General features: G+C 35.1%; 1 protein-coding gene across 1 annotated transcript in view; it reads right to left on the reverse strand.

The window, feature by feature from the left end:
* Positions 1-25937, reverse strand: part of LOC122135322 (myosin-IIIa-like) — an 84581-nt gene that overhangs the window by 42469 nt on the left and 16175 nt on the right. The window contains exons 4-7 of the mRNA XM_042714106.1: positions 13053-13157; positions 12850-12949; positions 3719-3795; positions 1118-1263 (exon numbers count right to left, since the gene is read on the reverse strand). Coding sequence (XP_042570040.1) covers positions 1118-1263; positions 3719-3795; positions 12850-12949; positions 13053-13157 — 428 coding nt within the window. The remainder of the gene's footprint in view (positions 1-1117; positions 1264-3718; positions 3796-12849; positions 12950-13052; positions 13158-25937) is intronic.

Consider the following 25937-nt stretch of genomic DNA (forward strand, 5'->3'; position numbering starts at 1 on the left):
AACATTACCACAACATTCTGTGATTATAGCTTTTCAATTTTTTTTTTTTTTTTTTTTTTTTTTTTTTTTTATTTTTTTTATATTTTTTGTTTAACATTTTATATTCTGGGCAAGGTGGCAAGTTTATGTTTTTTTTTTTTTCCACTGTAAGGTTGATAACAGAGCCTATAATACAAATGCATCACCCATTGCCTTGGTAACGCAAGTGTTTACATACAGTACAAGATGTCAATAGCGATGAAATTATGGAGGATGATCCCATGTTTCTGTTTAGTTTGCTCAAATAGCGTGTTTGGCCTGCTACAGTGAGAAACTAGTAGCCATACAACAAACAAGTGACCGATCCTGAGTGGTGATGTCACTACATGCATTCTGCCGGCACAGACCTAAATGTTAATTGCACCAAAGTCCCTTTAAGACAAGTAATTTCACTCGGTGGCCATCTTTGAAATGCCTCTGGGGCATGCAAGTGCAGCTCCTATCTCTTTGAATGGGTAAACATCAAATTCTCCAAAACTGACGCGACGACGACGACGATGTGACATACAGCCAAGTATGGTGACTCATACTCAGAATTCGTGCTCTGCATTTAACCCATCCAAAGTGCACACACACAGCAGTGAACACACACACACCTACCAACCTCCACATCCTGCTTGTACAGCAACAGACAACAAGAAGCACAAAAATGGAACAAAAATCATTTAAAACAAGTGCCAGAGCAAGTACCTTATATTGTGTCAGCATTTTTATATTCAGTAATGAACTATCTGCTAAATCAGATACTAGTAACACTTCCACAGATGTTCTGTATCATAACAGAAAAAGTGTCTCAAAAAAACAAAAAACAAATCTGACATACTTTAAAGCTGCTTTAACACCCCAAAAAAGATCTGATTGAAACCAGCCTGGCTTCTGACAGCTCCAAGGCCCAAATAAGCAGCAGTACCATCCATCTGCGTGCTAAAATCAGAAATGATTCCATATAATGACACAAACCTGACCTCGTGGACTGTGAGGTCTATTTGAATATCATCTGAATATCGTGTACAGTAGTCAAGCAAATCAGTGTTTGTGTACAACAAGTTTCAAACATGCAAACATGAGGGCGGGTCACCTTGGAATTTTGAAGAGAGCTCTCATTGGATGAAGATCAGCCAGGGGCGGGTCCCCATCACCCAGCTCTATGGCCGTGATACCGAGAGACCACACGTCACAGCGCTCGTCATACGTGGAGTCGAGCTGCTGCTCACACGCGATGACCTGGTCAAAGACACAAACACAGTCATTACTGAACTGCAAATGTTTATAACGGACACTGACTGCTGAACACTGTCTCCAGAGCACAGAAATAACTTCCACCTGTATATATGTTGAACAAAATGTTATATATATTTTATTGTCATGTTTATTGGTCGTAATCTGACAATAAATAAAAAAAAAAAATAAATAATTACTTCCACCAAAAGGTGAAGTGCATTTTTTTTTTTTTGTAATATGTATATTTATGATCCTGATGATCCATTTGTGCTTCATGTGTAATGAAAAAATCCAAGAAAACATTATGTTTTGAAGTAAGTGTGTATAATTACACCTTTATTTGGTGTAATTATAATGATCTATGCACCCTAAGCATTGGTTGAGCACAGTGATTTTTTTTTTCATGTGTAATTATATATACATTTTCCAGCTATATATATATATATATATATAATAGCTATAGCACAGATAGTACATTTTCCACTTAACTAAATGCAAACTAGCTAGCACAGAAGTCACACAAATTAACTGCACGCTATTAATCATTAGTTAAGCATTACAAAACAGTTAATTCATCATTTATAAAGCATTAATAGACATTAATAAGCAGTTTATAAATACAGATATAAATATTTTATACTTGATTTAAAAGCATATATATAATGTATTTAATAATTGTTTTTTCATACTTTATTAATGATCAATTTATCATTTCTAAATGAAGTATAGCATTATTTACACACCAGTTATTAAGGAGTTGTCAGTGGTTCATAAGATCACTTAGAAATTGTAAGTAAATGATTAATAAACTATTTAAATGTGCATTCATACATCTTATTATTCAGACATATAGTAATAGTTACTTAGAGTGTTAATAAATGGTTTATTAACACATATTTCTACTGTAATTCAGGGTTAATTCAGGTAGTTATAAAACATATGTAGTTGTTAGTTAACTATTTTTGTGAGCTCATCTAAAGTGAGGACTATTTATGCCTTGTAAAGCTTTTACAAATGAGATTTAAAGGCTGTTAATATTTCTATGTTCTGTATCACTGTGTTGTGTTTGTTTCCTTTTTCTGCTTAGAAGATAACTGAGCCTTTAAATATCATTTATAAATGCTTTACAAGGCATAACTAGTCCTCACTTTAGCTGAGCTCACATAAAAAAGGTAACTGACCACTACTAAATACTTTATAACTACCTGAATTTACTACATTTACTTACAATTTCTTGTGAACTTATGAATCACTGGCAACTCCTAAATAACTGGTTTGTAATTAATGCTATACTTTATTGAGAAATTATAAATTGATCATGAATAAAGTATGATAATACAATTATTAAACACATTATAGATATGCTTTTAAATCAAGAATAAAAGCATTTATATCTGTATTTGTAAACTGCTTATTTATGTCTATTAATGCTTTATAAATTATGAATTATCTGTTTACTAATGCTTAATTAATGATCAATAGTATGCAGTTATTATAAAGTGTTACCGGAAATTTAATATATTTTTATATTAAAAATGGGAACAGAAAATCTCATTAAAAGCCAGTTTTTCAAAGTGCTGTGTTGGATAAAATTCAGAATTTAAGAAGTGGCTCAGAAGTTGGAATACTGAATTAGAATTAGAATGACAGAAAAAGGATTTTTATTAAATTACATTCAAATTGATTCTACACTGGTAAAGTCATTCTTTGAAATAAAGTGTTCTTCCACCATATATTTTATATTATGTTTTGCACATACAATATGTTGTACTACACAAGCAACTGAAACTGGGACCTTGTAGTGTAGAATAGTTATAGTTTAATAATACAGAAAATACATAAGAATACTGCACACACTAAAAGCATGTTGATTTTATATTTTTATATTCTTACAAAAATGGAATATAGAAATATCATTTGAAAAATAGAGAGAGACTAATCAAGGATGAGAGAAATATAAAGAAATCTAAAGCGAAAAAAGAATTTTTGCGAAAAAACAACAACAACAAAAAAACTTATTTCTCCATTAAAAAAAATTGTTTAGACCTCTACATTAAGTTATATTATTGTACAGTAAACCTTATGCGGATAGAAAAACACAAAATGGAATACAGGTGGTCTTACCTCAGAAACAAAAATGAACTGTCCAGTGACTTGGTATTTAATCCAAATAGTCCAGAAATGAACCCAGGATGTTCCCCGCAGTTGCTTAGAAGTCTAAATGTGCCCTAATAATAAATCTCTGTTTGTGTTTTGATTGTATTGACACCTAGGACAAATTGAGGCACGTAAGCCTCTACCCTTGAGTCATATGAAAATGTTGACTCTCAAAACAACTTCAGAGCTGTAGTCCTCTTCTCCTATCTCATATGGAAATCGTATGGAAAAGCTAAGTAAAGAAAAACATTTGCACTTACAAAGTCACCTCGATGCTTTGCAAACTTGGCAACATTCCTACCTCAGGGGCCATCCAGAAGGGGGTTCCGACCGAAGTGTTCCTCCTTAACCGGGTGTTTGTAAGCTGAGCCGATACCCCTGATGAGAGGAAGAAACAAGAACAAAGCATTATGTAAGGTACAGATTCAATGGATGACTTATGGAATTAAGGAATGTCTTTGGATTGTCTGTTCTGGCGTTTAGCCGAGTGGCAATGGAAACACAATTTGAATACAGATCAAACAAGTTCACAAAGAAAAAAGAATGTGTTGTCTTGGATGCAGTGATCATAATAACCCAGCACTGACCCTTAAGCCTTCTGAGACTGAAGTCATTATTTAACTAAAATCTTGGCTTCAAAATCTATTTTTGACATTATGCTATAAGTCATAAGGGTTTTAAAAGACATGATGAAGCTTAAAGGAATAATTTTGAAAGAAGACTGAATTTTGAAAGTCTCTTATGTGCTTACTTTAAAAGAAATCTCACCAACATCAATGGTATCATAATACTTACATTTGAAATCTGATTGGTCTCAATGTATATCCGTTTTCATACTGAATTTAGGGGGCATTCATGGCCTAATGGTTAGGACTTGTAACCCAAAAATCGTGGGTTTGAGTCTCAGTACCTGCAGGAATTGTAGGTGGGGGAGTAAATGTACAGCGCTCTCTTCCATCTTCAATACCCACGACTGAGGTGAGACCCTTGAGCAAGACACCAAACCCCCAACTGCTCCCTGGGCGCCGCAGCAAAAACAGCTGCCCACTGCTCCGGGTGTGTGTTCACAGTGTGTGTGTGTGTGTGTGTGTGTGTGTGTGTTCACTACTCACTGCTGTGTGTGTGCACATGGATGAGTTAAATGCAGAGCAAAAATTCAGAGTATGACACCATTCCATACACATGCCATGTCACTCACTTCACTTTTAATTGTGACTGCATTTGCATCTATGAAAAAGTCTATAGTCAGCATCAGCTAGTGTCACTTGTTCCGAGCACAAACTTCAATATGTAAATATTTGTCCTGGGAAACAAGATATTAGAAAAAAATTGGATTTCTGCTGTGCATAAACACAAATTCAATTAACATCTGTAAATCACAGAGAATCTGAAATATACTGTATAGATTAGAGCAGATTATGTTACACTGCTAAATTTAACTATGAACACATGATTCATATTTGGAATGTTTTCAAAGTAATCTTCCATCAATTTCTGATCGGATTATATTTTGAATCAACAGCAAACAACCCATTCTTTGCAATATCAAAAAGGATTCGTTGCACTCACAAACACATTAAATCCCCACTACACTAGAGACAAATACAGAAACATGGATTCACATATGCTGTGGGCTGTAAATGGACAACAAACAAGAGAATAAGAGAGAAAGAGAGAGAGAGAAAGAGAGAGAGAGAGAGAGCACTAAACAGTCTCTTGTGGCTGTTCCCTTTCTGCTACATTAGATCTGCACAAGGCCCCGGGGCCAGTCTTAATCATCAGAGATAACACTGCCAATTAGAATATTCATGACAAAGCCACTTAAGTGCCCTCCTCCATTCCCCCATTCCTCTCGCTCTTTTTGTCTAATAATGCAGTTTTTTTTTTCTTCAGATGAGTCAGTGTGGGGGATTTATCTGCTCAGCATAGCATGAGTCCATTCACACAGATTGCACGCATTAGCCCAGCGTGACTCTGAGCACTCAGAGACGTGGGCATGTGGAACCTCTGCATATAGCCACCCACTCGGCCGACAGCCACCTACTCGCTGTGGCTCCATTCCTGACAGTGGGAGACAGATATCGCCCTTGGCATGTCTCCGGCCAGGTGCTCAACAAATGCACTCTTTTTGGAAAAATAAGGATGACGGGGTAAACGGAGCGACGTTCAAGTGAGGTTTGGGTGCTTTGATGCAGACAGAGAATAGAAAAGAATTAATTCCCTGCTTTCACTATATGTTTGGCATCAGTCAATACCTTCTCAAATAAATAAATAAATACAGTACATGTTTTACATTTAAGGTTATACAGATTAGACAGTCAATTATAAAATGGATAGTTGTGATCCTGAATGCTGATTGGTCAATATTGTTTTCCAAGCTGGCAAGTTGATTTCAGAAAACAAATAATTAATTAAATAAATAAATAATGAAGGATTTACTTTGACTTATTTTTCACTCAGAAATCACTATAAATTTAACCAATAATTATAAAGGAACAGTAACTTTCAACATCGGATTAAATGTGAAATTGAGGTAGAACTATTGACGTAGTATTTTCTTGTAAAACCTACTACAATATGTTAAATTTATATATATATATATATATATATATATATATATATATATATATATTTATTTATTTTATGTTTTATACAGTGTACCATTACTGTGTACAGTAAACAGTTAATTCATACATATTTCTTTCTTTCTTTCTTTCTTTCTTTTAATAATGTAAAACATTAATAATATAAATGTAAACATTTATATACTGTTTTATATATATATATATATATATATATATATATATATATATATATATATATATATATATATATATATATATATATATATATATATACTGTTTCAAAAGCATCACTCACTAGCATTTTCTTTCTAGTGTTGTATATTATAATAGCTATATGGCCCTCAATGATTTGCTGTGTTGTGAGTATAGTCATAGCTGAAGTGGTTTGCATGCCAAGCCAAACAAAGATGTTTAACTAGTTTAACTAGTCAAAACATAACACTGCCTCTCTTTCCTTTTTGCTGAACTGGCCATATTGATAGGCTAACAGGCTTTTTACACTTTGATAACGTCAACTAACAAGCTAGTTGTTGATAATATAATAATCTGGCAAACAGAAAAACGTTAAGAATACCATACATGAAAGGAAGATGATGAAATTGTATGTTGTATTTTTAAGATAAAACAGGTATGGCATTAATGTTTATTTTTTTATTTATTTATTTATTTATTTATTTTTATTTTTTTTGAGGGGGTTCATGACCTGTTAGCATATTAGTATAAAATATAATTGTTGTACTCCATATGAACGCAGTGTCCTTCAAGTCAGTCTGAAATGAAGACAGGGTATATGATATGGTTATTGGGCTCCCATAAATGATATGCAAATTGGGAATGATTTGTTTGGATCAGGACACAAACCAGTCCATGGTTTGACAAAGATGACTTTCTTTCCTGTCTTGAAATATTTTTCAAAGCATTTTTTTTAAACTACTACAACATTATACAGGGGAAAAAATAACCTATTTTTTGTCATCTAAATCTTGCAGTGTATTCTGAGAGATTCATTTATAGCAGGCAATAAATTAATCTCCAATTTTGCAAATGTATATTTGCAATAACTTAGCTATTAGTAATTGACTTTGGACTATGTAAGTTATTATAGTGCCGTCATTTGTATACAAACCTGAGAGGGACAATATGTCATCAATAGTTTTGGTCCAAAAGAAAGATTGTACATTTTAAATATGTGTTAATCTGTCAAGTTTATTTCGTCAGCCTTTAGGAGTAAACTAACACATATGGTCTCAACTAAAAGCTACAAACATAAGATTTTTCAAAAGGGCTTTAAAGCTTTAAAGACCTTTCAAAAACATCTCTTTGTGTCATGCTCTAATGCCACATTACCATTCTGCATTTCTGTGGTTGCATTAACACTAATCAGCCACTCTGCATGCGCTGTTTATGTAAATGCTTCATGTTAAATTATGCAGATTCAAAAACCATATATTTTGAGCACTGGGGTGTTTATGAGTATTATTAGACGATGTTGAAACTATGACAAGTCCAAGAAGGATTTATACTCAAACACTACAGAGAGAGAGAGAGAGAGAGAGAGAGAGAGAGAGCAGAAAACAACACTCTTTCAAACCTGTAATAAATTAAAATGCAAGTTATTCACTAAAGATCTCACTAGACTGCTGTAGTGACCATTCACTTTCACTGTAATACTAATAACAATAAAGAATTAAAAATAAACAGTTTGGACATTTTTTCCATAGACAATTTATATTAATAATAAATTTATATGGGTTTCAAAGATCTTGAGGTTGAGTAAATGGTGACAATTTTCATTTTAAGTTATCTGTTCCATTAGCTCTGTTATTGTAGTGTACTTCAAATATTAAGTATTAAAAAATAATAAAAATAAAAATCTCTTTATTACTGTTTCTTAACACATTTAAGTAAACTTTAACATCAATATAAAACTTCTACATTACATACAGTACATTTTAAATCATTATATTTTAATAATTGTGTCAAAGTCCAATTTTCATTTGCTGACTACCATACCAAACTACATAGAGAACATGATTGTAATTTTTAACTGTAGTGTGTCTGATATTAGATTTCTATATAAATTCATATACTTTGAATGTTCTAAACTGCAACTACACCATCACAAATTTGTAATTTTGCATACATTAATATATATATATATATATATATATATATATATATATATAGTATATATATATATATATAAAATGTAATAAATCACAGCTACATCATTACAAATGTGTATTTACAAATATATTTAAATATATTTTAATAGAAATTATATCATATTTTAGTTTAGTATAAATGCTTGTCATTACATTCAACAGTTTTGACCATATTTCAAAGACAATAGAAGTAATTATGACATTTGTTATGAAGATGGATCCTTAAGTGGATCAAAACACTAGCTAGCTAATTGCATTTACTACTAATTTAAACTATAATACATTTTCATTGATTTGCAATTAACATGCAATTATGTGTCTGAAAACATTACATTTAACTTGCACTTAAGTATACATTTTGACAAGTCTTTTTAAGAGCATGCCTAAGTGTACTTCTTTTTCACAAAAAGCGTATACCTGGAACTCTTTTAACCACAGCAAACATGATTTTGTTGCTATCATGTTATCAAGATAACAAAGCAATTTAGTGCATAAAGTACACCAGTTGTGCACATAAGAATGTAATGCCCTAAATCCTTCATAGTAGGCCTATTACTTTATCTAGATCTTTGTTATTGTCTTCTTGCATTATTGACAAACTATTTTCCTGTTTGACAATGTAAAGCTGCTTTGACACAATGGCAATGTGCTATACAAATACAGGTGACTTGACTTGACTAGGCCATAGTGATGCTCTGTACACACTGCCTACAAGCTGAAGAAATTCTATTGGTCACATTTCTGTGATGTCACTGAGGAGCTCAAGTCAATGTCCTTGACAAACTCTGACAGAAAGCTCTTTCTGCTGACAGCAACTTTGCTACAGCAGTTTTGAGTTTCTGGCATGAGTCATCACTCTATCACGCTCTTTCTCTCTCCGCAGTGCTAACTCATCCTCTCCTCTCTCTCTATATTGCCCATCGCCCTACCCTTCCCTAAAAAGAGGAGGAGGTCCTGTTATCTCCCTTGGATGCAGTCGACTAATTATTGTCTTTATGTGCCTCTGCTGTGGGGCTGATACCCCTATGAGGGGGGCTTTGGAGGCGTTGGGGGGGGCAACTATTGCCTCTCAGGGGCTAAATGCAGCCTAGAGAATAACGTAAGAAGGAGTTTAGAGTGGATTTTAGGCTGGGAAATTAATAGTGAAGGGGATGGAGGGAATGTGTGGAGCATAGCAAACATTACTCTGTGCCACATCAAAGAAGCCTGTAATTGGCTGTTTATTCCCAGGAAAAGCATTTACTGGCTTTCTAAAGGTTTATAAGCTCTCGTATGTTGTTCTGGAAGAGGCTCTTAAAAATGCTCCACTTACTGCCTCAATGAAAAGGCCACACATTTTTTTTTTTTTTTTTTCATGAGTAATGAAAAGAGGTATTCAGGAATGGTCTGTTTCACTGCTAAAGAGATGGTTTTATTTCGAACCAGTATCTTTTTGAAAAATAAAAATAAAAATACACATTAACTGATTTTTTTGACATTTGGCTAATTTTTTTCACAGATGAGGACAGATTCATTAAGTAATAAATTATGAGAGGCAGTGTTATAATGTGAATAGTGAACAATAAAGTCTACACATACACTGTGCACAAATACACTGAGATATTGAAAAAATAAGATTGATTGATTGATTGATTGATTGATTGATTGATTGATTGATTGATTGATTGATTGATTGATTGATTGAATCTGGTGCCAGTGCAGCCATTATGCAACACCTGAGTGAAAAAAAAAATACAATTAAAAAATCAAGATTAAAACAAATATTATAAAATCGGTAATGGCTTTGAATTCAGACTGAATGAACTACACTGAAAGCCACTGTAAAATATCAGATATACACCAGTGTTATTTAAGTATCATTTTAGTATAACTTGATATTTTGATTTATTTTGTTTTTAGTTCTTTTAAAAATATTTAAACTTTATTTTTTTATTTTTTTTTTATTATTATTATTATGGTAACACTTTACAATAAGGTTGTATTAGTTAACGTTAGTTAATGCATTAGTTAACATTAACTAACAATGAACTACGCATCTGTTCAGCATTAATTAATCTTTGTTCATGTTAACTTATTCATATACTAATGTATTAGTTAATACATTAGTTAACATGAACTAACAATGAACAACTCCACTCTTCAGGATTACTTAATGTTTTTTTTTTTTAATGTTAACTTACACATTTACTAATGCATTTCTTCACATTAACAGATTAACTAGGTAATGATGTGGTTAATGCATTAGTTAAAATGAACTAAAAATGAACAACGCATCTGTTTAGCATTACTTAATCTTTGCTCATGTTTAATTATTTGTATACTAGTGCATTAGTTCATGTATTAGTTAACATGAACTAACAATGAACTATGCTTGTCGATAGCTTAATTTAATAAGCTTTATTTAATTATAATACAGTATGTACACGTACATTTATTTAGCAGCTAACACACAATGGATAAACAATACTAACTCCCCATTTGGACACTGATTTGGGCTATTGGTAAATATGGAAACTATCTAAACATCAACTGATAATGCTTCTCATGTTTGTAGACTGTTTATTAACGTGACTTATTACTAACAAAGCATTATTTAAGGGAATTAATTTGTGTAACTTATTGTAAAATTTACACTAGTCCAACATTAACTGATGTCTTACTAATATTTGTAGACTGTTTATTAACACGATTAAGGCATACCACTAAAAAAAAAAAAAAAAAAAAAAAAAACATGGATGTAACAGTTTTGTTTCTATAGTGTTCGTATAGTTTTTTACTGTCTATGGTGACAGCACACCACACACTTAACAGGATTCCATTCAAATCAAAATCACAAATCATGACTTTAAATGGGGGAAATCTCACGCGGACAAACATGACTTTAAAGTAAAGAAATGGCGGACGACTTGCAAGAAGACATGGTGATTATAATATTTGGATATCTTTTTACCCAAAGTTCGCGGGGGGGAAGAAGGTCTGGATGAAGTCGTGGAGACGGTGTAAACATGAACTTTATATATTACAGCGCGAGTTGGAGGAGAGTAATGCTTGCGTTTTCCTTTGGAAATCGCTTCGTTCCACCTGACGATCTACTGAGTGTGCGCACATTTGTTCTCGGGGTTCAGAGGTTACATCGCCCGCGGGAACAGTACGGACTGGACCTACAAAAAACATCACTCATTTAAGGTCCAGTAAAATCAATAATGATTGCTTTGTTAGTTAATAGTTAGTTAATGGTAATAGTAATGTTAATAAATAGTCATGTTAATAAACAGTCTACAAATGTTAGTTAAACATTAGTTATTGTTGAACTAGTGCACACTTTACAATAAGGTTCACAAATCCCCTTAGTAAATGCTTTATTAATGGTAAGTCATGTTAATAAGTTAATAAGTAATAAGTTAACATGAACAAAGATTAATTAATGCTGAACAGATGTGTAGTTCATTGTTAGTTCATGCTAACTAATGCATCAACTAATGTTAACTAATTGCGCTGTTAACGTCAATAGATGCATTAATATATGTGTGAGTTAAAACTAACAAATAATAACTAATGCTGAACATAGGTGTTGTTCATGGTTAATTCATGTTAACTAATGCATTAACTAATGCATTAACTAATGCTAACTAATTGTGCTGTTAACGTGAATAGATGCATTAATATATGTGTGAGTTAACGTTAACAAAGATTAACTATTGCTGAACACAGGTGTTGTTAATGGTTAGTTCATGTTAACTAATGCATTAACTAATGTTAACTAATACAACCTTATTGTAAAGTGTTACCATTATTATTAATAATCATTTTAGTACTTCAGCTTAAGCTTATTTTTATGTAGTGTGCAAATATTTAAAAAAAAATTCAAGCTTTCTAAGTTCAAATTTGTCATCTGTTATCATTTATTTGATTTCAGTTCCATTTCAACTGTAAACTCTACACAACTCTGTAAACTCAACTCTAAGTATTCTATTCTCATGTTACTTCATGTTTCTTCACATTCTCTTTTGTTTATGTGTGCAGTTCTGCCCAACACAAACATATCTACTGAACGGCAGTATAAATGGTATAAAAAAATCCTAACTGGTTGATACATTTCTATCTTCACACAGTATATATCTTCATACTATTCAGCTTTCTGTTGAAATCTGAAATGATTTCAGCATTTGACAACAGGCAGCTCAGAGTGGGGAATACAAACACTGTCCATTCATCCTTAAATTAGTAAAAGAACTGTTCATGCAACTGTTAAGGAAGCAGAATCACGAAGGAGAACTTGAATCATTAAATGCTGTATGACTGCATTTCATCATGCAGCTCTGTTTTAACACACTCTATTTAAGAGAGCCTCATTTGGTTAAGAAAAGCTAGAAGCAAATCATTAGTAACCGAAAGCAGACATTATCCTCTGTCCCAAAGACAATGACAGACAGGGGATTTAATGCAAGCTTGTTAGACATCCATCATCACCGTACATGTAAATGCACTGCTCTTGTTGAGAAGAAATAAGTGCTATTCAATTAGCACTGAAATGCTCATATGTAATGGCTTTGACCCATGAATAAAACACTGTTTTCAAGGTATATGTTATTTCACTGATATTGATGAACACACATTCAATCATTCAGGCTTTCTCTTTCACAGCCAGCAGTCCCTTCCCAATAAAATAACAACTTCCTCACCAAAGTCAACCATCTTGATTCCTCCTTCTGTGGTGAGCAGGATGTTGTTGCCCTTGATGTCTCGATGGATGGTCTTATTGATGTGTAAATGCTGGAGACCCTTTAGAGACAAGAGCACATGCTACTGACTCAAGCTCACTGAAATGATACACTTGTGTATATATTTTAAAATATAGAGAAGCAGGGCTGGTTTGGTATTTTACCATGAGTGCTTCATGTAGGATGTAGGCAATGATGGGTTCCTCCATGCGGTCTCCTCTTTTCAGCATACCTTTAGCCAGATCTGTGACAGACCCTCCATTACACAACTGCAAACAATTGAATACATTAATTCATTAAAATAATAATAATAATGCAAACATGTAGAGAGCAACCTGTTATATGGTAATCAATCAATCAATCAACCCTAAAAGGTGAAACACTCTAAAGAGCACTTGCCCTCACATTTCTGATCTTTCATGACACATTCAACACTACATCACATCTATTTCCCCCATTCATCAAGAGACCAGTCAAATAATAGGTTCCTCATGAAAGTGCTGAAATTCACAGAGGCTAGTTTACAAAGTTTGCAGCTGTTTGTAATGTAGAGAGATTTTAAATAGTGTAGGGAAGCATGTTTAAAATGCATTACATTTATTACAATCTAATACACAGTTTTTAAAGCAACAGAATACTATAAAACTAACTAAGGGGTGATGCTGTGGTTATGATCAATGCCAAATGCTTGTCTTCAGTCAGAGGACACAGGGGCAAAATGTTTTTTTTTTATTTTTTTTTTTCTAAAGCAAGCCCTCTTGAAATTACATAAAATTGTCTAGCATGTTGCCAAGGCAACAACAATACCCTCTTATTTAGAGCCGTTTAAATCGACCAAAGGCAAACACGGCTGTCTTCGGCCTGCTGCTATTGTAATGTGACAAAATGTTTGTATGAATGCTTAGACAGTCTCTTTTTCACAATATCCTCAAATCTATTCTCTTCTATTTTGATGAAAGAAGTAGAAATAAAGAGGCAGAGATGTGCACCTTGTAGTTTAAGAAAAATATGTCTAAGCAATAAATAAATAAATAAATAAAAAACAGCAAATTGCCTCTAACATTACTAATGCAACCAATTACATATCCTTTGAAAACAATCTGCTTGATCCGGCCTCTCAACAGAACACTGAACACTTCAAAGGGAACATCAATGACTCACATCACTTTATGTCCTGAGAGGCCATTTACATTTTCAAATACATTTACTTCTATTTCCAAAACTCATCCCAAGGGGTTTGGACGGGTAGGTGGATAGACTTGATTTCCCTGATTATGCATAAAGCACAAACATCTGCAGAACTGCAAATATGTAAAGCTGAATCGGGTCATGTCTGTGTCACTAGTAGCACCAAACAGAACTGTTTGCGTTGAGTTGCTATGGTGTTTTGAGTTGTTATGGCACATTGCTATGTGATTGCTAGGGTGTTATGCGTTGTTTGTAGGTGGAATTCAAATATGATATGATGTTAATTTTCTGTTTTACATTGTCTGCCAGGGGAAAACTTTATTCGATACAATTTCTGTAACAGCACTCTGAGCCAGTTTGAGATATAATTTATGTCCGTAGCATAAACCTGGTTGGGTTTATTTATATATAATGTTGTAGTTGTTGGTGGTTATTAAAAAATAATTTTTTTTTTTGTTATAAAAAAAGTGGTGGGGGGTAGTATAGTAGGAAGAGGGTGTTGTGGTGTGTTTTTTAAACAAAAAAAATCAAACTTCTCTGAACTTGAGCATCGTGTTTTTAGAATGCTGTGAATGCTCAAGTGCAGGAAGATGCAAGACAGAAGCACAATGTTCAAACACATCTGTCTAGTGCATATTTACATAGAAAAACAATGGAAAAGACACACATTGGAACACAAAATATGGTCTGGGTGAATGACCCCTTATTATTTATTAAAAAAGAAGAAAGAAAAAAGATCAACACCACAACTGTGACTGTGATATCACAATAAATGTGATAAGTTCAGTAAATCAATAATACTACTTGCATTTTAGACACATTATTGTCAGACCTGTGTTCCCCTGTATTGTTTCGGCATTCACTAAATTCCAGGGGTTTCATTACCACGACGTAAAATGGGCATTTCTGAAGATCTTGGTAAAACGCCCTCTTTCAAAAAAAAAAAAAAAAACAAGAGGTCACTGATCATGCGCAGAATGCTGGGCATTTTTTAATTCCAGGATCAACTCCTGGGTGGATAATGAAAGAGAAATAAAAGCATACCTATGATGGATAATGAAGGAGAAAACAGTTATACAGGTAGATATTATATTTTCTATCTATTATGTTTTATTGTCTTACAGTTAAGCTATTTTCGAAAACAATTAACAACCAAAAAATGTAAAACGTGCCATAACGTTAGTACTCTACTTATGTTTTACTGTAATTTTTATTACAAACCAAACATGGTTATTGACGTCCATGGTAATCACAAAATAATCATGGGTTTGATAAGCCACTCACATTCAGACATGTACAACAGTGCTCCTGTTCACACCTTTCACTCCTCAAATATTTTATTATCTATCTCTTTCTCTGTAGTGTGACAGTCCACTCTTCAGAAAAGTGATGTTTTGGGAGATAATACCTCAGAAGATCATGTAAGCCCTGAAGCAACCAGTCCTTCAAACATTATCAAATATCTTATGTTTTTTCTGTGTAAATTCAATTTAGGATGGAATTATGAATAATTACAAGAGTTTGGAAAAGTACTGAGATGAATAAAATCTGAGGTTTAACTGCAGACTTGTCTTGTGTGATAGAACTCATGATAGAATGGATGTGAAGTCAGTAAGCTTATTGAAGTGAAATGGGTATATGATAACTGAATAGTATATTGTGAACATGGAACGATCAGGACAGGTATCTGAAGCCATAACTGTATTAATGTAATCTGACATGAAACACCTGAGATCAGGACAGGTATCTGAAGTCATAACTGTTAATGTAATTTGACATGAAACACCTGAGATCAGGACAGGTGTCTGAAGTCATAACTGTTAATGTAATTTGACATGAAACACCTGAGATCAGGACAGGTGTCTGAAGTCATAACTGTTAATGTAATTTGACATGAAACACCTGAGATCAGGACATGTGTCTGAAGTCATAACTGTTAATGTAATTTGACATGAAACACCTGAGATCAGGACAGGTGTCTGAAGTCATAACTGTATTAATTTAATTTGACATGAAACACTGAGATCAGGACAGGTATCTGAAGTTATAACAGTGTTAATGTAATTTTAACAGTATTAATGTAATTTGACACGAAACACCCTCGATCGCGGAAAGGTTACCTTAAGTTGTAACAGTATGAATATAATATGAAAAACACCCATGATCTCGGAGAAGTAAAGCTATTTGAAGCAATTCTAGCAAACGGCTTTCCTCCCAATCTGCGCATGATCGTTGACCTATGCAAATGATCAAATAGGCCAGGTCGTAGTTATCCCTCGTGTTTCCTTATGCCCATATTTGGTTATGTTCCGGTCCTCCTTATTTCATTATGAGTTTATTTGGTCTCCCCCTGTGTTTGTTTATTTGAATCAGGTGTGTTTAATTTACGCCCTCATTACGTCATGTATTTAATGTGTAGTCTGCCCAATGCTTCTTCGTTGAATTTGAACGTCATTACCCATTTCCTATCTGTGTGTTCCTTGTTCCATGTGAAGAATAAAGAATGTATCATTGTGGGTTCCCCTCCGTCTCCTCGCTCCTCATAGAAAGAAGGATGACAGATGCTGAGGACAGGCTGTGGTGTTTGAGGCAGGCTGGTCGGAAGTTGGAGAGTTATGTGGAGGAATTCCTCCTAGCTTTCTAACGAGGTGAGCTGGCACGACACCTTGCTTGGTGAGTGTTTCCTGCTGGGGCTGGAGGATAACACAATCCCCTGTGATCTCCCTACATGTTTTTTTTTTTTTTTTCTTCCACGATTGAGCTGATTGATCTCGTCCTTTATTAGAATGGTTCTGATTATGAAGTGGAAGTAAAGGATTAGTGCCCTTGTCCAGCCCCCTCTGGAATGCGTCGTGTCACCCCAACTTACTCCTTCAAAGGAACCCCCCACATACCTCGCCAATGGCTCTGACCACATGCCCAACACAGTCACTGTAATTTTGCCAAGTAAGACATGTTCCTGGATGATCCTTTTGATCCTGGATCAACATTATTGTCCAAAAATATAGACTTAACCCAATCCCTAACCCTACCCATAACTTATTCCCAAAATCAGTGGGAAATGGTAGCTGATTAACAAGGATGTAGAAGCACTCAACCCTGATTGTAAGCCTAAAACAGATATTTCCTGAAAAGTTATCTCAATTCTGATTGGTTGATTGGAATGTTGCTCTAGGACCAACAAGGATGTTGATCCAGGAGCACATTGTACTTTGTGAAATCACGCTCGTCTGCCCAACTCAAGGAACCCCCAAGTTCTAAATAAAGGCCGGGGGCTTGTGAACTCACAAGTCTTGCAGCGATCAAAGTCAGGAATCATTCTGAGGGCCCTTGTTCTGAGTCGCTAGGGAGGAGCTAGACAGACATGGTATGACCCTGGAAATGAACTGCATAAGGTGGTTTATTTTCTCCCCAAAAACACCAATGAGGGTGCTAACTAAATACAAAGTAATAATACAAATAAGCAAAAAGTGCTTACAAAACCATAAAGAAAATTGCTGGAGCAGCAAACAATGCAGAAAGACCCTTATCTGTGCACAGTCCTTGGTATTCATATTACAGTGGTGCACTAAAACTGTTCTACTGTGATGTAATTACTTTGTCCTTTTTTCTTTGCACTCTTTCTCAATCTCTACACAACAACTAAATGTTGTTTACCTCTGTTTTTTGTCTTTTTTCTTTTATAACCCCTCTCAAAAATGGCAACTAAGCAATCAATTTAATTTGTTCTGGACATCCAAGTTTGGTAAGTGGTGGGCTGAAAGGGTCACTTATCTTTGAGTTCAACAAGAAAGGTGAGACATGGACACTTAAAAAAGTATGTTGACAGGTGTGAAATGTAATATTCCCACAGCTCCAAAGCCCATTTTGAAATCTCTTTACTGCTGTGCCAGAGGGGCATTTTAGCACACCTTCCTGTTTCAGTACTGTTTGCCAAAGTTAACGGAGTTAACTGCAGGGAGCTGCCTATTTCATTTAAAGCTACAGTAAGTGCTTCAGAGTCAAGCACAAAGGTGGCAGCAAACTTGTTCTTAATTTGAGTTGCTGATGCAGTAACTGAAGGTAATTGGTTATTATATTGTTAAAAAAATAAAGAAATTACACTACAAAATAAAGGTTCCAAAATAATTTTTTTCACTGTTGTGTCATTGAAGTACCATTTTGGCATTCCTAAAGAACCTTTCAGTGAACAATTCTGAAAAGAAACATTATATAACTTAGCGTTAAGAACATTTTAATAATCGAAATAACTTTTTTTTTTTTCAACTACAAGGAACCTTTATTGCAATAAAAAAGTTAAATGGATGTTAAAGACACTAATAGAAACATTTATTTTTAAGAGTGTTCATACAATCCTGGTCTTATTTGTACTGCTTTTACCCGACAAAAGAATACCATTGTATCTCACTTAAAACAAAATCATTCACAATATTCACAATTACAGAAAAAAAATTATAATAATTATGCCAGCACTAAAATCACAGATATAAATCATCCAAAGTTATTCTGAATCTCATTTCCTACTGTTAAACTTGTACAGTACTTCAGAGTGACATGAAGACTAAAAAGCAAAGCTGACCTCATTATGTCACGGCCACATCAGCCTGAGATCACCTCCCATCATTAAATTCCACCCTGACACAGAAAGAGTGAGAGAGAGAGAGAGAGAGAGAGAGAGAGAGAGAGAGAGAGAGAGAGAGAGACATTTATCTAACAGAGAGCAACTTTCTTTTTTTTTACTAAACACTTCCTTCAGGAATGCAACATTAAAGGGATAGTTCACCCAAAAATGAAAATTTGATGTTTATCTGCTTACCCCCAGGGCATCCAAGATTTAGGTGTCTTGTTTCTTCAGTAGATCACAAATGAAGATTTTTAACTCAAACCATTGCACTCTGTCGGTCTTTTATTGGAAGTGAAAGGGAATCATGGCTATAAGACTCAAAAAAAACATAAACAAAACCAAATTAAACCCTGCGGCTCATGGCGATACATTGATGTGTAAAGACGAGAAATGATCGGTCAATGGTCCATTTGAGAGATAAGTGTCGGTAATGCACTTATAAGTCTGCGATCTGCAGTAAAGCAAGCAAGAAGAAGAAGACGCGTCAGGCACCAGCTGTTGAGAACGCGCTCAGGACAGTTCTGACATTGCGGTGAATCAGAGGTAACAAAACGATGTAAATACTGTTCAGTTTCTTGCACAGACTGATCGTTTCGTGTCTCTACACATCAGTGTATCGTCACGAGCCGCAGGGTTTAATTTGGTTTTGTTTGTGTATGTTTTTTTGTACTCTCAAAGCCGTGATTCCAAATTCACTTCCATTATATGAATGACATACTGCAACGGTTTGAGTTAAAAATCTTTGTTTGTGTTCTACTGAAGAAACAAAGTCACCTACATCTTGGATGCCCTGGGGGTAAGCAGATAAACATTACATTTTCATTTTTGGGAGAACTATCCCTTTATTGACCAGGTTCAGGTCTATTCAGTGAAATCGTCAAATATGCCACAAATCTCAGACAATTGCTGATTAGAAAAAGTTTGTCAGTTCGGTGCTAATCTAAATAGTTTTACATATTAAGTAAGTTTCTGTGAAGAGGTATCTACAGTGGGAAAGTAGTTCACAACACAACGAAATCAACACATAACACAACAGAAACTTGTTGCAAAACAACACATCAGAAACAAGCCACAACACAATGAAATTAGCATTAGCAACACAACGGAAATGGTCCTATGCTTTTCACACAAATGGGGCCTATTTATTAGTTTGCTACTTATTGATGCGTGAATTCCTTTTTAATAAATACAGTGCTTCATCTTTGTAATTGCTGTTAGAGTTGAATGAGCCAAGGGATTTAACACAGGGTCAAATGATCTAACGAAATCCAAATATATTTTCATGGAGTTTCTATGGGGCAATACATTAAATATCAGCCCATGTCATTTCTACAATGGAGTGTCTATTTACATTAAGTGCAAATAGCCTGCCTTTTTGACGTTTAGGCTATTTACACTAATTCCGACCACCAATAACTGGTTGGATCACACAAAATTAAAAACGACACAATCGACCTGACGATCTGCCTTTTGCCGGACTCGCTCTACTCCCCTTTCCCATCCCATATCAGATCAGAAAGGCATGTATTTTCAAAGAAGAAAGTATTTGAAAAGAATTAGAAATAATGTGCATAACAAGTGTTTAATAATGAAGTATATCGGGGTTAAGGTTAGGGGTAGTGTAGGGAGGGCTTTGTCCCAATAAGGTGGCATACATTTCATAGTTTTAAAACATATAATCATTTACATTCTACATCATCCTGCTAATGTACAACAACACCGAGGTGGAAATAGTATCTACAACTATTTATAAGTATAAATTGTATCTATTTACACTTACTGCAAAGAAAATACATAGTGAAAATAGAATCTATCGCTATTCACTAAATGTAAACAGTATATCGCTTAGAAAATACTTGTCAATTTGTGTAAACAGCATCTAAAATATGCTACTTACACTTATTGCAAATAATCACTGCCTATCTATAAAGGTGCATACAGTAAAACTAACATGCAAGCTTTATACTAGTGGTAATGGAAAAAAATAAATAGCCTCCATTCACTTCAACTGAATGAAAATATGAGCACGAGCATTCTGCTAAACAATTTCATGCTGTGCTTCACAGAAGAAAGAAATTCATGTTGGTTTGAAATAACATGATAAAATCATTAATTCTGTACAGGAAATAAAAAGTGGAACCTTTTAAATTGAACCTTTGCATTTAATTTCTTCCTGATATTGTTTTATTTTTAGACCGTATCACTCTGGATTACCTTAGTCTGCAGAGGACATGTAATTAATGCCATCTACTGATGTGTCATCAACATAATTCATCACATACGGATGAAAAGACTCAAGAATAATATCCCCTTAAGTCCTCATAGTTACTTGGAGTAACATAACTGGAGCTTCTGACTTTTAATATTTAATTTGAGCTGAATGTTTTAAGTGCAGCAGACAATCAAATCACTAGCTTTCTTTAAGCTCTCTGTGTGTGGCCCTCACACCTTCATAGAAAAACACCTCTTTTGTTCAAGCAACCTTATCATTTGCACTCAAATAATGAGCTAGGTGTCCGCTTTCCCTCAACGTTTAATGAAAAAACCCTGACAAACAATGGTATTTTAAACCTCATTGTAAATTAATGATGGGCGCAAGCTAGACACATCAGACATGGTTCGAAAAGGGCTTTGTTTCAAAGGGTGTGCCAAAGAACCCGCCATTCAATACAGGAAACAAGGCCAAAAAACCACAGCCACCACTTTGACCATATTATTAAACAACATGGCAATGTGCCATTTGATCTGTTGCTTTAACCACAACATGTTAGGTTGAATATAATTAAGTATTATACATTGACAATAACAGTTTGAAACAATATGTTGCAATAAAACTGACCTATAGTAACTACATCGGAGTTGTTCCAAGAGTCAATGATGCTTGAACTTCAGAGAAATCTTCTTCTTTATGTCAAGTACTTTATTAAATACAGTATATTGGAGGTACCCAAGCAATATCTATCATACAGACTAGAATATCATAGTAATTTTAAGCAACCCCAACTGCCCATTTCAACATGTTAAAAAAACTCAGAACATTGCAAAACAATACACTGGCAACTACCCACAACACCTCAGCATTGGGGCAGAGAGTAAAGGAAGTGTATGAATGTGAGTGTGTCTGGATGAGGCATACTAATAGACATGCTGTCCTAACAAGCATCACTGAGATGCATAGTGCCTGTGAAATAAAAACTACTTCATGAAAATGGGATGCAAAATAAAACTTTATATTTTGACTCCACAAATGCATAAAATCGGGTTTAATAAAGCTGTAAAAGTGGGCTGCTTTCGCTGAAAATTATTGAGAGGGCAAAACACAAATATTAATTTTACAATATATAATTTTAATTTTCTATTAATGCAACTTGTTCTTGTTCCTTGTTCCAAATAATATTGTAATCTCTCATAGTTTATGAGTAAATACTGCTATGACTCTCCACTCTCTTGCGCGTGAGCGCTCGCTCACTCTCTGTAGTGCGCTCTCTCTCTCTCTCTCTCTCTCTCTCTCTGCAGTGCTCTCTCTCTCTCTCTCTCTCTCTCTCTCTCTCTCTCTCTCTCTCTCTCGTAACAATGAAAAAGTCTTTGCTGTCAAATATCTTACTGACTCCAGACATTTCAACAGTAAGAAAATAAGGTTTACATTAATATATTAACAACAGTGAACAACATTTTTAACAGAGTAAATATTCTACAGCCCATTCCTAATTAGTGTTTTCTTTTACATCAGTGTTAATTTATGCAGATAAAAATGCTAAAATGTGTAAAATGCTTATGCAGAAATTCCATTGCTATTCACTGCTATTTCATGTTAACCATTGCATTAACTAATGTTACCTATAGAATCATATTACAAGTTTTTGCAAATAACTTGAGCAATGATGCAAGCACCATTTTATATTTATTGTCCCCAGTTTTTAAGAATCCATTCAATAAATCCACTTCAACAAGCAGGCTTTTACAAACTACATACAGTATCTGTAAAAAGCCAGGCATTTTAAATGAATTGTATGAATATCAGTGGCACAGAGACATACTGTTTCATGTGAAACTACAGCAATGAACTGCTGTCGTTAGTCCTATCCCAGCCATTAACCACCAACTGGAGCCTATAAGCCAACTTTAACAAAACTGAGTAGAGATCATTTCCGATATCTTGGAAGTTTTAATATGATGGAGTGAAGTCGGCCCCTTGTATGATGAGGAAACGCTGAGTACAGATGAAAGAGGTTCCCTTCATATCCATAATTAGAACGCACAACACAAAAGAAAAGCAGAACAAGCACCAGGCCTCATGAGCAGCCAGCAAGTGGAGGATCCTCTCTGTAATTCTTCTTCTCGGATCCTACTAAAATACGGAAAATTGCAGTTCAGAGGGGATGACTGTAACCATGGCAATTTAACCCCCCTGCGTTCCCCCATCTCCTCGGCTGCTAACTTGCTGCTGACAGCTTCAACGCTCGGCTGTGATTCCAGCCAGAGGATTTACTTCCACATTTGGATTGCTGACAGTGGATTTTGCATGAAGGAGTTTGCATACAGAAATGCAAAGGTCTTTAGGGAGACAAAAACAAGAAAAAAGATCATTCCTTCTACTGCAGCCTGATAAACTTGCTTAAAGCTTTACAAAGGAAGAAAATAGCTTTTGTAATTTGTAGTAACTGTGTTTGAAAAAAAAAAAAAAGCAATGTGTTTTTTTCACAGGGTGCTATACTTTTACATGTTCATCAAAAATAGGTTTCCAATTAAGCTGAAATATGCAGTAGGGGTGGGCAATATAGCCTCAAAATTATATCACAATATTTCAAGAATATTTGCGATAATGATATATTTATGATGATATAAAAAAACAAATATGGAACAACGTTTTATTGGTGATTGTAGCTGGCAGGCAGCAGCATTTATTAGTGCAAACAAAATAAAGGGCATTTTCCATTCTTTGTTCCATCCTCGTTGTTGTGCGTGCTAGGGAACGTAAATGTGCCGTATGTCATTGTATCGCGATTTCAATGATATCGCGAGATGACACTTTGTAAAAATTTGTACCGGTGTTATCATCAGTGATGCGCGGGTCAATGTATAAACAACCCGCAACCGACCAACGTTTTCAACTAACCCGCCCGCGACTCGGACCGCAAAAAAAGAAAAAGAAAATATTGTACCCGACCCGCATTTTTTAAAAGTAGTACATGCTCATCGTAGCGCAGGGGCATAGAATTAGGGGGGACGCCAGGGACGTGTCCCTACCAATTTCCAGTGACTGCCAAACTGTCCCTAGTGATAATTTTGAAAAAAATTAATTATAATAATATGTTTTGTAATTTCGCATCTGATGACGCATCTAAAACATCATACCATTGATATTATTACCTAAGAAGTTAAAGTAAATAGGCTACGTTGGAAAACGGCGCGCTTTCAAGGACGCGCATTTATTATTTTTAAATGGGCGGAATGTTGTCACTCACCGGACAAGAAGCGCAACAGCTGATGATACTGAACTGCAGCGTGCCGTTTAGAGCGGTTCTCGTTCTCGAGTCAAGAACCGGTTGCATAGGTTTTCGGATCACCAGTACACTGAACCGAGAACCGTTTCTGTCGGACACGTCCGATTTGAGAATCGGTGAGCTGATGATACTGCGCATGCGTGATTCAGCGTGAAACAGACTGACACACAGTGCATCTGAACCAAACTGGTTCTTTTGGTGATCGATTCTGAACTGATTCTGTGCTAATGTTATGAGCGCGGGGAAACCGAAGACTTGAATGAAGGGCAATCTGGCGAAACATAAATTTATTTAATAACAAATAAATCGCAATGGATTATGTATAGTAAGTGGATCATGGTTTCTCCCCTGATGACACCTAATTTATTTACTTTATATCTTCAAGACTTAAATCCTCGTATGCACATTATTGCTGTTACTGTATTTGGGTGCGTTGTTGCAAAACTTAATTGTAAACTTTTCATGATTATGAGGTTTTTAACTGAGTTATGATTACTGACTTTGTATATTTGAATGTTTGATAGACTTGACGCCATTACGTCATCGCTAATGACGTCATTACGATGAGTGTAAAAGAACCGGTGAACCGTTTTTTTTCAACCGGTTTATTGAATCGAACTGTCCGAAAGAACCTGTTCGCGGAAAAGAACCGAACTTCCCATCACTAGACTGAGCTCATGCGTCATCTTCATGCCAGTTATTCAGCCAATAAAGTGTAGGCCTATGTATTTCAAAATTGTGTCTAGTACTATATAAATTACAAAGGTTTAATTGGCATCTTTATTTTCCAACGACCTGACCGACCGCGACCCGAATATCATTAAAAATATTTTTGGATGACTCGTAACCGCGGGTAACCGCGGGTGACCGCAGGCACCCGCTCATTTTGGATCAACCCGCGCATCACTGGTTATCATGGATGGTATGACATAAGCACACCCCTAATATGCAGAAATCTTTATAAACATATGATTTAATGATTTAATTTTTTTATTTTACTTATTTTTGGCTCCAGTGACTTGAACAAGACACTCCAAATATTATTGCTTTATGTCATATCTGGCTGGAGATTTGATTGATTGGATAAAATTGAACAAAGTGAAATTTGTACACAAATAATTCTAGAACTATTCTCTGAGATGTAACCTTTTTTATTATTTTATTTAAATATGTGTTTTAAACAAATAGAAAAGTTCCCTTTCAGTCAGTCACGTTCGATGTTACATCAGTGACTGACGAATTGGGATCTTTCCAGAGAGCCCAATCACCTTTGAGTGTTAACAAAACAGGCCAATGAATGTTGGCATGCAAGCTTTGCACCACACACCCAGCCCCGCAGCACGGGTATATAAGGAGAGCGTGTGGTGTCGCACATTCAGGTTTTCGCTTTGGAGTCGAGTGTTTCTCACGATCCTGCTCTGCAATCATCGTTCGAGTGAGTAAGCAACGAACCAGGTGAAAGCTCTCTAGAGATTGTTGCTGTGACGGCACGTCAGCGGTGGTCGCTACTGACAGAGCGTTTCTCTGCATTGTGATAGTAGTTGATGGCTCTCTAGAGATTGTTGCTGTGACGGCACGTCAGCGGTGGTCGCTACTGAAGACAGCGAGGGTCTTTTTGAAGACGCCTCTCTGTCTGTGCGTTCTGGATGCAGTTGTTCATGGCTTCATCTGAAGGCCACGATCGCTGTCTCGCATGCCTGGGCTGAAGCATGCTGTGACTGCTTTCGTGGGTG

Source organism: Cyprinus carpio, chromosome A24, assembly GCF_018340385.1.
Source record: "Cyprinus carpio isolate SPL01 chromosome A24, ASM1834038v1, whole genome shotgun sequence".
NCBI lineage: Eukaryota > Metazoa > Chordata > Actinopteri > Cypriniformes > Cyprinidae > Cyprinus > Cyprinus carpio.